This window comes from Apteryx mantelli, chromosome 2, assembly GCF_036417845.1.
Source record: "Apteryx mantelli isolate bAptMan1 chromosome 2, bAptMan1.hap1, whole genome shotgun sequence".
Classification (NCBI taxonomy): domain Eukaryota; kingdom Metazoa; phylum Chordata; class Aves; order Apterygiformes; family Apterygidae; genus Apteryx; species Apteryx mantelli.
The window spans coordinates 118,733,665-118,747,625 of NC_089979.1; the positions used below are offsets into that span (position 1 = coordinate 118,733,665).

Here is a 13,961-nt window from a genome sequence, read left to right on the forward strand (position 1 = left end):
TTTCTTGTTGAGGGCAACATTGAGGTGTTCCCTCAATATTTAATATCATGAGTATAATATAATATAAAAATAATTTATATTTTGTATTTCTTTTTGAAAGCGCTGTCATCCTCAATTTTAACACATGGCACTTCAGAAATAATTCTGCAGTGAATGATTTTCTTCTCTGATATTTATGGCAGCAAGTTCTTTCCATTTAAATGGTATGCCTGTGATTTGGATGTGCTTGGGAAAAATATAAGTGCTTTTGATTTATTTTGCATTTTGTTGCCCTTTTTGATTTCAGATATTCGTCTAGTTTTTCGTATCTGAGATAGAATATATAATGGGGAGAAAACTGGATCTTTCTGGCTTGACCGATGAAGAAGCAGAGCATGTGCTTCAGGTTGTTCAGCGAGATTTCAGCCTCCGTAAGAAAGAAGAAGAAAGGCTGAGGTAAGATAAAAACATGATCAAAAATGTTGGCCATCTTGGGTTATAACAAAGTGATTATCGGGGAAACTGGAGAATATGGTTGTCTTGGCCTGCTGAGCTGACATAACTCAAATAATTAGGCTGGTGTTGGAGGCCCACCTTTGGTATGGTATGATCTTTGGTATGTTGCTCTGTAGTTGTTAGGGATGTAACTTTTGTTAGGAAAAGCACAATTAGACAGTTGTTATGGGGGGAAAAAATGCCTACATGGCAGAAATAGCAGAACTCAACTTTTACAAGAATATTAGCCCAGCAGCTCACAACGCTAATCAATGAGCAACAGCTCAGAGCACCCACCAACCAGTAAAGATCAAACTGTCTGAAGGATGCTGTCCACCTCAAGCCTCATCTGTCTCAGCCTAAAGGGGGGTTGCATGACTTGTATCTTTGGGGATGCCTGATCGTGGAGGACCTCCAGGGACACCTGGGACCAAGCTCTCCTGGCCCAAACCAATGTGCTTAACACTCTTCTACTCCTGACTACTGACAACTGCTGCTCCTGTTGGAAAAGAAAGGGGAAGCAGAGAAAACCCTGTTTCTATAACTTCGTATTGTTCTATGCATTAACTATTACTCCTTCAAAGAGGCAATAAATGTCAAACTCCTTCACACAGACCCAGTTATTGCATAGTAATTCATGTGTGTTTACTCTGTCCTGACCTAAATCACAACAATGGTCCCTTCAGCATCTGTGCATGTCTGCTGGGGAGGCTAGGCAGCAGTTGTCTTGAATGTAAACTTTTGTGCATGTTCAGAGAATTATATGTTCGATATAGTTAGTCAGTTCCTTTCTTTTATTCAGAGATTGTGCCTATATGCAAACATTAGAAGCTGAAGAATTCAACCTAGTCATTTCCTCCTCTTTCCCCCAAAATAAACAATGGGCCATGTTATCCATTGTATTGAGAAGTTAACTTTGCTGTCAGTTATCTATGTAGAAAGTAGTTGCAGACAGAAACAACCCAGAAGGAAACAAATGGAACTAGTTGCGAGGTAACTTTTTCACCGCAGAAACTGCATATGTGACAACAAGAATACTGGCAGGGACCTGAACTGGTAGATGCAATAGTTTTTCCTTCCAGTTTCAGCAATATTTCCTTTTATTATTAGCTTTGATTTTTTTTTTTCCAATTATTATTACCTTCTTTGGACATGTCACGCTTCCTTATTGTCCAGAGTAGACTGAAGTCCCTATCTGTAGTTGCTGAATGCACAATCTCTTACCATCACAGATAATACCTGTTTCTTTATCACTTAGCATCAAGCTGAATTCAGCAGTAAGATGACTCACACACACACACACACACACACACACACACACACACACACACTATATATATATATGTGTATATATATATATAAAAATCTGCAGTAGGGAACTAAGGGGAATCCTGTTTTTGTCAACAATTGTTTTCTGTTACTATTTTCTGAAACTTTTTGGAACGTTAGGAACAAGAAGGAAGACTTGCTGCATAGCCTTAATTCATTTTCAGCATGTTGTGCAATTTCTTGCTTTGTATTGATAGTACAAGCTTGCTGCAGGGAGAGAAGATTGGATGTGGATGGCACACATAAGAAGAATTTTCTTCTGTTTTGCGATGGGTTATACCGATGGTTTTGTTGTGAAGGACTGTCAAGAGCAAAGAGAGAAAACTTAAAGAGGGTGCATGTGGCTGGTTGTATCCTGCTGGAGCAAACATACCATAGTTAGGTGAGATGCCCCAGCAATTGCCATGCTATAGAACTAGCTCCTATGGTGACAGGAGGAGGAGGTTGTAGGGCACTTCTCCCCCGCCAGAAAAGGGATCGAAAAGCCTGGTAAGTATGCTTTCTGTTGGTGTGTGTGTCTCATCGTCTGCTGCTGAAGTTGTCCATGAGACTTAGTAATAATTTAATGGTCACATATCTATGAAACACTGGAAAGGGAGAAACACAGGGACTCAGCCCAACCATATCTGAGGATGCAAATTTTTTCTCTTGACTGTAGTTCATGTCTTTTGCAAGTATTAAAGTATTTTAGAACAAAGTACTTCTCATAATGAACAGTACTGACACAGTCAAAGTTCTGAAGTACAGCTTGATATTTAAGATATGAATTTAACTAATCTTAATGATCTTGAAGATCAGAAATTAAGTTTGAAGTTTGCTTCTGACTTGAAAGTTAAGACTGTTTTTTATAGAGGCTACATCATGTTATTTTTTCCAAAACATAAAGTTAAATGGAAGGATGTAGCAACACATTTTTTCTGTCTTACTATGTAATACAAATTTCTCATAGGGACAAATTTTCTTACTTGCTACAACAGAGATTTGATTTTTCAACCTTTAAGAAAGCAGAGTAGTTACTATATCTGCTTCCATGTTCTTGGCTTTACTGCATTGGTTTTCTAGAAAGTTATCAACTGACAAAGTCTGCAGTATAGTTTCACTTTAGAAGTATTGTCAAGATTTTAAATGTATTTTTGAAAGAAGAAATGGGCATACATATTTTATATATTAGACTCCTGTTACTAAAATGAAAAGCTCTATCTGAAGGTGAGGGGTTTTTTGTTCTTGTAATTGATTTCATGGACCTGCCTTGGTCCTTATATGGAACTTGTTAAAGCTTTCACATGCAATACTTTATTATAATAGGGTTTCTGTATAGTTCTTTGTACCGTAGATACAATTTATTTACCCCAACCCCAAATTTAAGTAGCTGTTTCCCCAGACATCTGTCTCTGGGATTGTTCTCATTAATAGCAATTATTTCTAAAGATCAAGAACTGCTTAAGGTAATATGAGAGACGATTTCCACTATGTCAGGAGAAAAATGCAAGTTAAGACGACTGTAAGGGGTTGATGTCTTCAATTTCACTTTGTCAGTGGAAGATTAAGAGTTCAGAAACATACAACAAGTAGAAAAGTTCATCTTCACTCCTACCAAATGCGTTTAAGGTACAAGGTAAAGTGGACAACCATTCCAGAGCTAAACGTAAAAGACCTATGTCTTTTATAGTATTTCAGTTGGTTTAATGTTAATTTACATTTTGAAATGCTGTAAATAAAATGGCATAATAAGTGTATGGATGAAGTTCTGTATTCTTGCCTGGGTAGTTCCATATATCTGCTCTTAGTCAAATGTGTGACCTTCATATACCATAGGTAGCAGTTTAGCTACTGGGAAAGCTTGGATTGATGTATCCTTTGAAAAGAGATGTAATACTATAACTCTTTTAAAATTGAGTATGGGGGGGAAAAAAATTCAGGGACCTTCCTTGAATTCTTTTTAAATATTTATGAATAAAACTTGCATACACCGTAATGTTCTCTTCACAGTAATATGGTTTTCTCATCCCTTACATGAGAACTAGGTAAATTCTGAAATGAAATGTAGCACATGGAAGAAGCCATGCTCATCTTTTGCGTTTTCTGCTGCAAAGCTGTTTTGTACATCTGTGCAGCGAGAATCTTCAGCAGTCATTCTCTAATTTAAAAGTTTCTCCCCAATTTATGTTAGTGTTACCAGACAGGCCCATAATTCTCCTCTTGTACTTTTTTTGTGAAACAGCCTGGTTTAAATATACACACGCACATGTGCACACACGCACATGCACACGCAGGCACACAGATGCGCGCACACAGACGTGCGCACACATGTGCACTCACACAGACACAGACACATACGCGTGTGCACGCCCACGCACACGCCTGCACGCGCGTGCACACATGCGCACACGCGTGCGCACACACACGCACATGCGTGCACACACGCGCACACCCCCCACACCCACACCCGTGCGTGCACACACGTGTGCACGCACACATGACACACATGCACGTGCGCGCGCATGTGCACATGCATGCGCACACATGGACACATGCATGTGCACACGCGCACACACATATGCGCGCACATGTGCACGCATGCACGCACACACGTGCACACATGCACACTCGCACACGTGCACGCATGCACGCGCACACATGCACACATGCACACTCGCACACGTGCACGCATGCACACGCACACACGTGCACACACATACAGACACACACATAGACACACACGCACACACATGCACACACGCTCGCACACATACACGCGCACACATACATACACGCACGCGCGCGCACACAGACACACGCACGCACACACGTGCACACACATACATATGCACACACATACATACACACATACATACGCACATACACACACGCACGCGCACACACAGACACATACACACGCGTGCGCACACATGCACGCATGCACGCACGCGCACTCACACACATGCACGCACATACACACATGCACAGATGCACACGCACATGCGCACGCACACGCACATGCGCACGCACACACATACACTCACCCACATGCACACGCACGCATGCGCACGCGTGTGCACACGCACGCACACACACACGCACCGCATGCACGCACACGTGCGTGCACACATGCATGCACACATACACACACTTATACATGCACTCACACGCACACACACGTGCACACACACACAGCTATAAGATAACTATATGTAATTAGTTATACGTAGTGGTTAGTGTGGTTGATTTGTGATGCCTGGCTGTTTCATATCTGTGCAGTTTCTTTTTGCTGTGGCTCTCTGCCTGGTATCACATTAATAATATTTACTGTTCTTTGCTGCTTGCTCACCCATAATCTCTTTTATTTGATTGTGTGTTGGTTCTGTTCTTTGGCAGTAGTGTTACATTTTTATTTACTCCAATGTTAGTGTAATCATTCAGAGTCACTGAGGCTATAATTATAACACAGGGACTTGTTAATAGATGGGCTTGGTTTTCAGTGAATCAGTCGAACTGGGCAAACCAGGCAGATCTGGTACAATTGTAAAGGTGCTCCATTTGAGTTGTGCAGCATGCATGCTCAGAACTAGACTGGTGTTTTGGCCTTGCATACTTCACCTCTGCCGTAGAAGCTCTGCAAGCTGCCAGTGGGCTACCAGGACATTAACTGTCATAATTTGCTTTCAGAGCAGATTAGCTGGATATGGTCATTAGCTTGTATGTTTTTCATGGAGATTTATTTATTTATTTATTTATTTATTTTTAATTTCAGGCTTCATGCATCAGCAAAATGGCAGCAATGGGGAAGGCTGGACTGTTTTGAGGGTTGAACTTTAACATTTTGCTGTGTATAATATTTTGTCATATCCACAATTTCTTCTTTTTTTTTTTAAGAGACAGCACAGGAGAGCTTGTAAGGGTTTATGAGGCTTAATGTATGTTTGTGAGAAAGGCCTCCTTAAATCTGTAAATATGTAGAAGAGATTACTGCCTTGTATTTGTTTCTGCTTACTACCAGTGTATTTGGCTTTCCAGACTTTCTAGATGTGCCACTGTGCCTGCAACGTCCCCAGCTGTGGCCAAAATCAATTCTCCCTTTTGTTATGTTTTTACAGTTACTACTCTATGAATTTGCTAGTTCATATGATCAGGTCAGGAGTTTTAAATGTTAGTGGAGTGATCATTTTACAGGAAAAAAATTAATATGTCATCTTATTGCTTGTAGAAGTTCTTAACCAGCTCTGTTTCAGCTGTGGGGGTGAATCAAAGGGTGACTGTGCTAATACTGACTCTAACATTCAGAACAACTGCAAAGGAAAGAAAAGTCAGAAGGGTGGGAAAGAGGCAGACATAGAAAGGGGTGCTGGGTTGCGTGGGGCAGAAACCTTCCAGCAGCTACTTTACTTTAGGAGACTGTGGCCTAAGCCACTTATTTCCATCTTCCTATAACCACTGGCTAATAAGTTTCCATTGCCATATTGAGTGGATGCTGAATCAGCTATTTGTATGGTGATATGTTAATGGTAAACCTTAGAAGCTTGCACTGGGGAAGGATGGAAAATGTTTCTTCGTCAGTGAAAATGGTTCTATTTTGTTTAAACCACTGTTCTTAATCACCTGGGAAAATATATTTACAAGGAAGACTTACTGACCTTCCTATACCACATGAATGTATGGTCATAACACATTAATCGTTTAATCTAGCTATGTGGGCTCACTGGAACAACATGAGGGAAGTGTTATGAGTCTAAACACCCACTGTTGCCCCCCAGGCAGGACGTGTCACTGTCTTGCCTGATGTGTCTTTGGTAGCTTGTTGGGGAACATCAGCTTAGATGTCTTTATTTATGCATTTGCACTTTCAGTTGTGGTAAAGACAAAAACAGTCATCCGTAATCAAAAACCATCTCCAGGATTGTTTTATTTGCAGAAAAAAAATATGTGGGTGCTTGCTCAGTGGAGGGCTGAGCTCTATGCTCTGGCTATTCTGGTTTTCCTTTTAGCCAGAAAATTGATGAGGCACTAGTACAAAGCCTAGTGCAGAAGAGGATGAAACAATTTTTAAATGAATATGGTTGTCTTTACCTGCTCTTTATTCCTTCTGCTCCTTTTATGTCATAGGTCATTGGAGCATAAGTTGGCTCATGAAGAGGCTTTTTAGGAAGTACCCCCTCATACCTGACAAAATCCAGAAACCAGTTTGATGCTGCTTTTTGTCATATTACAGTAGGCTTCAGTGTACGCACAAGTGTGTGTCATGGATCTTGTGGTAGATGAAATATGAAAGTCCTCCTAACCTCCGTTTGCAGAAATGTTTGTGTGAATCATATCAAACTGGCAAAATGCCAAATCAGACATTTGGGCAAATAGCTGCTTGTTGAATATGTTGATTCTGCATACTAGTTCCTGTTCCACCTTCCTATACCAGGCTTGTGTCGAGTACCTTAAAAACAAAACAAAAACTATCCTCCTTGTGCTCCCCTTTCCCCCCTCACCCCCCCAAGCTGAAGCAGTTTTAAAGCTGTTTTCCTGGAGTGAAAGGAATGGGAGGTTGGTCTCGTCTTCTCCGCAGGCTCTGCAGAGTTGCAGCAGATGAACTTCTCATCAATACTTTGTTTCCTGAAGTGATTTCATAAGGTGAGTCTGCCTGTCCTTCACTCCAGTGAACAGTATGGGGAAAGCACAAAGAGCATTCCTTTCCATTACTCTGATTTTGTAGCAGCCAGGCACAGCTCTGGCTCCTGTGTCTGCTCATTAACTCCTTGAGGAAACCAGAGAAGGAGGAGTTATCGCACAACTTTTCCCTTTTCTGCCTGTTAGCCCTGAGAGCAAGGCAACACAATGCTAAGGAGAGTGATCAGCACTTTACGGGCTGTCCTGACACCTGCAATAAAAGGCTTGGAGTGGTTTACTGCTCCTCTGAGGGAGAATGCTCTTTGCTGTTCCTGAGTTAGCACAGCTGCATGCTTCTTCAATGCAAGGCTGTGCTGAGCTGCCGCAAGCTTAGTATTCGTTTATGTGAATTTATTTTTGAGTGTAACAAATGATTCATCAGAATCTTAGCTTCCACTTAATATGTTATTTTGCTACTTCAGAGACAATGATCCTCACATCTTTGTGAAATCTATAAATGTGATTGACTCTTTCACTTTGGTTTATAAGACAGGGTAAAGTATATCTAGGGCAGTATCACTGTATCTTGGAGACAGGGTTGACTAACAAAGTTAAGATCAAGACATTTTTATTAATGTTGCATCACAGATTTTGCTACAAAGAATCAAAGTTGCTTGTCAAAAAATAGTGACCTGGATGAATTCTGCATAAAAGCTGGATGGCTTCAAAGTCAGTAAATATATGCTTTAAATGCTTTTAGAAACTGTTACTTGTCATTAATTTCAAGAAAACCGTTCTAAAAGTGTGTTGATTGCTTTCAAATAATGTTGTTTGGGGGGGGGTTGTGTAAGGAAGTAGCCATCCCAGTAATCATATAACATAGTAATCATATAATGTGCAGCTGTGTTTAGTTGAGGGTCCACATCTGTTCTGCCTGTGATTTGTCCCAAACTCCCTATTCCAACACAAGTGTGGGGCCTGGTACAAAGATGATATGTAGGTTCTGCTGATTCAGTGTTGCTCCCTGCCCCACCAATGAACAGAGGAAGTGATTGCAGTTGACTATAGGGGAGGACCTAGCTTATGCTTTACAAGAGATAAGTGTCCTGGAAAGAGTCTAGCATTGATAGCAAAGTACTTCTAGCTTTTTAAGTTACAGATTTGAATCCAGTTTTATTTTACCCAAGGATGAAAGACAAGGGTATTTCCAAAGACCAACTTAGGCTTAGGTTCCTCTAAACTGGTTCAGTGCACCTTTATCTTCATCTCTCTCTTTTCCATGATTTCAGTGGAGCCCACTGTGAGTATACTTGTTATCTGAATGCCATATGGGTGCTATAGGCTAAGTCTGGTCAGGACTGCTCAGCAACAGTCATTTTGCAAATACAGGACCTCATTTCCATAACTGTCATTCTTTTGCGCCAAGCGTTTTAATACAGGTAATTCCAGAAATGAATTTTGGCTTCTATTTTAAATGTGTTTACAAATACAGCCTCAACTGAGAGGAAATATTGGTGAACCAAGCATGAAAAAACATGAGAGATCATGTTTATGAAAAGGTGCAAGAAGGAAAAAGTCTCATTTTAGTGAATATTAGAGAAACTTGTTAAGAAAAAATGTCACCAGCTAACACCTTCAATACTGAACAGGCTGTGGGAGACCCAGCTGAAGTACAGCCCACATACCCACAGACCATGCAAGTTTTGCACAGTGTATGTATTTAAAAAAGAAGGCAACATGGTGTTGCAGAGACATTAAGCTTGCAATAAATTTTATAATGTGGTCTTTGTCATAGGTTATGACTACTCAAATTAATAGTCAGTCTCACTCAGAAGAGTGAGCACGCCTAGTGATAATGAATAGCCATAACGTAAAATCAATATTTGATCTTGGACATCTTCTGTATGAAGAGTCAAAGCTGTTAAACATGACTTGCAGGAGTAATCCTCTCTCACCTGAGTAGCCCAGCAGTGGGAGGAAGGGATGTTCTCTTGAATGTGGACTCCTGTCTGTACAATTTAGTCATGCTGAAAATAGTTGCTGAAAATGTTAAAAGTCTTAAGCACCTTTTGCAGAGAAAGTGCTTCAACTTTGAAAAAAACAAGATACTGATCGTGTTAAATAAGTTACTCAGTATTAAATTATCTGAAACTTTTTAATAGAACTCAATGTGCTATCATTTAGTTCATGAAAAAAAACTTACAAATGTTCATGCACTGATATGGGGGAAGTGCTAATGGGCAGTTGGTAGAAGAGGTTGCTGGGGAAGCTGTAGGATCTCTGTTAAAGCTTTCTAAGGGCAGGGTAGACAAAGCTCTAGCTGAAGTAAAGACTAAGCTTGCTAAAGGTTATCTGATACATATACAATGAGTATCTGATTCAGAATCTGATGCTTCTGAAGATGAAAATTGTAAGCAGTATCGCCTGCAACAGTGATTCTCTGGGAATCAGTTGTTGGGGAGAATGGGAAAGGCAGCACAAGTGTCAGGTCCTGGACAGTTGAATTTCAGGGTCTCACTCATGAGGAGAAAGTCCTGGGCAAGGTATTAATACTTTGCCAGTGTGGTTTAAATTCAAAGCTGGAAAAGCCAAACTGATACTGTGGACTAGGTGACCCACCTCCTGGATACCTGAAGTTCATGGGCTTGGTTTTTAAGACTCCTGTCAGCTGTTCTTGCAGTCTTGTGCTCAAATAGAGATTGCTGCAATTACAGAAGTGGTTAACATGTCTATAACTGATCTTCTGCATGAAGACTTCAGTCACTAGGCTGTACAAAGCCTGTGGCTTTTTTGGAGGAGCGTAGTTTTAACCAGCTTAGGGAATTTTAAGAGTCAGGATCTTTTACCAATGTTCCGTAACTTACAGTTGCTGTGTAGGCAGGACCTAAGTCTAACTTAAGCACTTGCTTCTCTATTTGGGTGTTACTAATGTGGGAAAGTAATACAAATTGTAATACTATACAGTAAAACATGTAAACAAACATGTAAACAAATGCTACTTAATGTACTTTATTTGTGGCTTATTCTTCTTATTAAATTTGACAATACAGGGATGCTCTAAATAGATTTCCATACAACATTCATTAAGAAGTAGTGGTATGTGCCAAGTCTCACAGTTTTGGAAGAATGGTGTTGTATTTAAGATGCATTTTTTGGTGCCAGAAGGGAATGGTTTTACCGTGAGTTTCTATAGCAACGTGTTATACAATGTCCTTGGTTGCATCAGTCCATTTGTGGATCTGTCTGAAGCTGCATGGCTTCCTATCTTAAATATTCTCAACCTTGGTTTTCAAGAAAATCAGAGATACTGCTTGTCATTCTGAAGCTTGTCAACTTGAAATATGACTTGTAATTTAAAAGAAGGATTTTCCTAGAAGTTTGACTTCATGAACATGCATTATGAAAATTTAAAAGTATGCATTTATGAAAGACTGTTCTGCTTCTAACTACAAAATAGTAACCATTCTAAAAAGCCCTACTATGTTATTTCACAGACAAATAATAAATTTATGGAATATAAAATTGCTTGGAAACTGGATTCACTGATATTTCAGTAAAGAGGAAAAAAAATGGGTCGAATCAAGGGTAGTCTTTGCCTATATTTATTTTTATTTTTTCCAAGAATTTTACTAATTTTCACTATTTTGGGGACTTAATCTGTTCTCTTCTTCATGAAGATGTGCAGGTGTCTTGTGTGGCTAGTTCCTGTGCCCTTCACTGAGAGCAGGACCAAGAACAGCTGTAAGAAGCGTCACTGGAAGATGGTAGAGTGGAGAAGGACTGCCGTGAAGCTGTCGCCTTCATGCACTGAAGTCAATGCAGAGCTGTTTGCTGCTGTCAGCATTTTTGATTATAGAAAGGTGCATGCTGAATACTTGTTAATACTTCCTTTCTGAAACCTGTTAGGAGCTGGAAGCCTGTCAGAATCGCATAGCAAAAAATGATCAGTGTGCAGAAAGGACAGTTAAAAAAAGATAAGGCCACAATACTGGAGAGAGCAAAACAAATTTTTTGTTACTGTTCACCATGCTGAAGCTTAGGGAGTACGTCATAGGATCTGCCTCAAGCTGCTGAATCACCAGAGGTCAAAGCGAATCCTAAAAAATCACCATCGTGAGTTTGTATTCATCTAACATTTCATCCTTGAAGTTCTTTAGATTTCTTAATTGTCATTTGCAATTTCTTGAAGCTAAACCAGGGGAGTGAGCCTTGCTGAATGTGATAGCAGCCCTCTGAAAACTGTCCTCAGTCTAAAAGCCTGTGTCATAAGTTTGTGGAAAGGAAGCTATTCTATCAGTTTAACGTTCATAAAACTTGCACTGGATTCTTCATCATTCTGCCTCCCTTCAAACTGGACTGTTACACACTATGATCTGCCCACTTTCCAGAAATGCCATAGCGTGCAAACTAGAAGGGAGCTTGACTTCTGTGTTTAAAAGCATGTTCTGTGTTTATGGTGAGTTCAACAGGACCACAAGACAACTTTAGGAAGGGAAGAGCAGGCTGAGGCAAGAAGTATATCTTAGAGTTGGCTGATCTTTCTTTGACAAACGGTAAAACTTGCAGCATTTTTTTTTCTAAATGAAATTGGTGAATATTTTCAGTCAATGGAAAAGGGGTATGTATTACTGGGAGAAATTCAAAGATGTCAAAACACTATCAGCACTTTCACAATGTTGTTTCAGAAATGCTTGTGTGTCTTTGAAGACCCTTTCTAACTGTAGGTACACTTGGTCACGTGCTAAATAAAATGGATTTGCTTATGTCACCTTTGTGAAAATAGTTAAAATAGGGAGGGAGAATGGGGGGAAGGGTAGTTTAATACATTAAATTATGCATCTATTTCTCAGCTAAGGGTTCCATGCAAGTTAGATACCAAGGTATTGCTGTAATGGGCACTGCTTAAGTTTGTGCTCCTACTTTTTGATAAATGTAAGGTAATTACAATTTACCATTGAGGGGTTAGGAAGTTCATGTTTACTTGGAGTAGGAGCATACATATGGGTGGTTGCTACAAAGTAATATTTTTTCACTCTAATTGGACCTGGAGTAATTTGTTCATCTACTGTTGCCCTTATTTGCAGATGGTGTATGTTTGACTCTGAGGTTAGTGGAAGTGGTTTTTTGCTGAACTGAACACCAGATTACATGATAAAATGACTTTCTATGGAACTGTCTGTTCCTTTCTTTGGAATGAATTATAATTGGTCAATGTGACACGTGGTTATACCTCTCTTCCTTTATTGCTTTAATCCTTTGATTCTTCTGCTGGTTATGATTTATATAAAAGTTTTCCTGAAAGAAGCTGAACTCAAACATACTTTTTTTTTTCCTTTTGCTCTATTATAGCTATTAAAAATTAGAATGGGTGACATCATTTATTATATGTTTTGACTGGTATCCAAACACCATGAAGAAAAATACATAAATCTATAAAGCTGGCTTACAACAGGACTAGTATCTTCAGAAATTACAGGAGGTTTGCATTAATGCAGTTCTTCAGTGTATTACAGAGATGCAAACCTGATACAGCCCTGTGGCAAATTAGTTGGGTTCTTGCTGCTGCTCAGATTATAATTTGGCTAGTAAATACTGAAGGATATAAGATGTAAATGGTGTTCTGATTCCTCAGCACTTTCTCCATTAAAGGATAGTCTGGAAATTTAGCTGGCTTTTGTCAAGCATGTTGGAAGTGAAATAGTTTGGAAACAGAGCACCAAAATTCCCCGTTTGTATCTCAATCAAAAAAACTTTAAATTAAAAAGCAATTAGACAGAGAAGCCTGCTTGAGGTGATGGGGATTTAGAGTTGTATGCTGTAAAAACTTTTTTTGGCTGAGATTTGACAAAAGAAGTTTCTCTAATATCTTTCTCAGCTACTGCAACGCTGTCAGTGAGGTTGGCTGATGTGCTGGTGGCATGTCCTACTTTTTCCCTGTTTTCATCAATGCATCAGGGCTTTTCATTTCTGCTCTGAACATCTCATTGAGAGGGAGGGAACCATTATATCTAGATACAAGACTTGTTTGTTAATAGGAGGGCAGTTCCTTAGTATTTCTGCAGTGGTCCTATGGACTTTGTATAGTTCTTGAACCTTTTGGATGTGATTAGTTTTTTGCTTTTGATTTTTTCCTTAATTTTTTTTAATTCCATGTATAAGAGAATAAAATACATGTGTGCTTCTAGTAGGCATTCTGAAAATATGATTAGTTTTAAAGGCTTCGTTGTAAGACTTTTATTCAGAGTTCAGTCATCTGGGAGGTAATTCTGTGGCCATCTTCCATTGCCTTGGTCGCACAAAAGAATGAAACTGTCTTTTGAATTGATGCCTATGCAATTGATGGCAAGATGTTGCATGTGACATCTCTTGAAAACTTTATCGAAAAGGATTGTGGTTTAAGAGGAAAACAGTCATACTTGTTGACAGCTGTGCAGTATCTCTTGTTAGATAGAAAGCCATAATCTAAATAATACTGTCAAAAGTAAGGAAGTCTGTTCTTTATTGCAGCGTATCATTTGAAGCTTGTATGTGCTTCATAAACATCGTCTGTTGATTTATCAGTATTT

General features: G+C 39.5%; 1 protein-coding gene across 1 annotated transcript in view; it reads left to right on the forward strand.

Moving 5' to 3' along the window:
* The window catches only part of MYRIP (myosin VIIA and Rab interacting protein), a 234,910-nt gene that overhangs the window by 15,380 nt on the left and 205,569 nt on the right, over positions 1–13,961 (forward strand). Inside the window, exon 2 of the mRNA XM_067291337.1 lies at positions 287–435. Coding sequence (XP_067147438.1) covers positions 326–435 — 110 coding nt within the window. The 5' untranslated portion in view covers positions 287–325. The remainder of the gene's footprint in view (positions 1–286; positions 436–13,961) is intronic.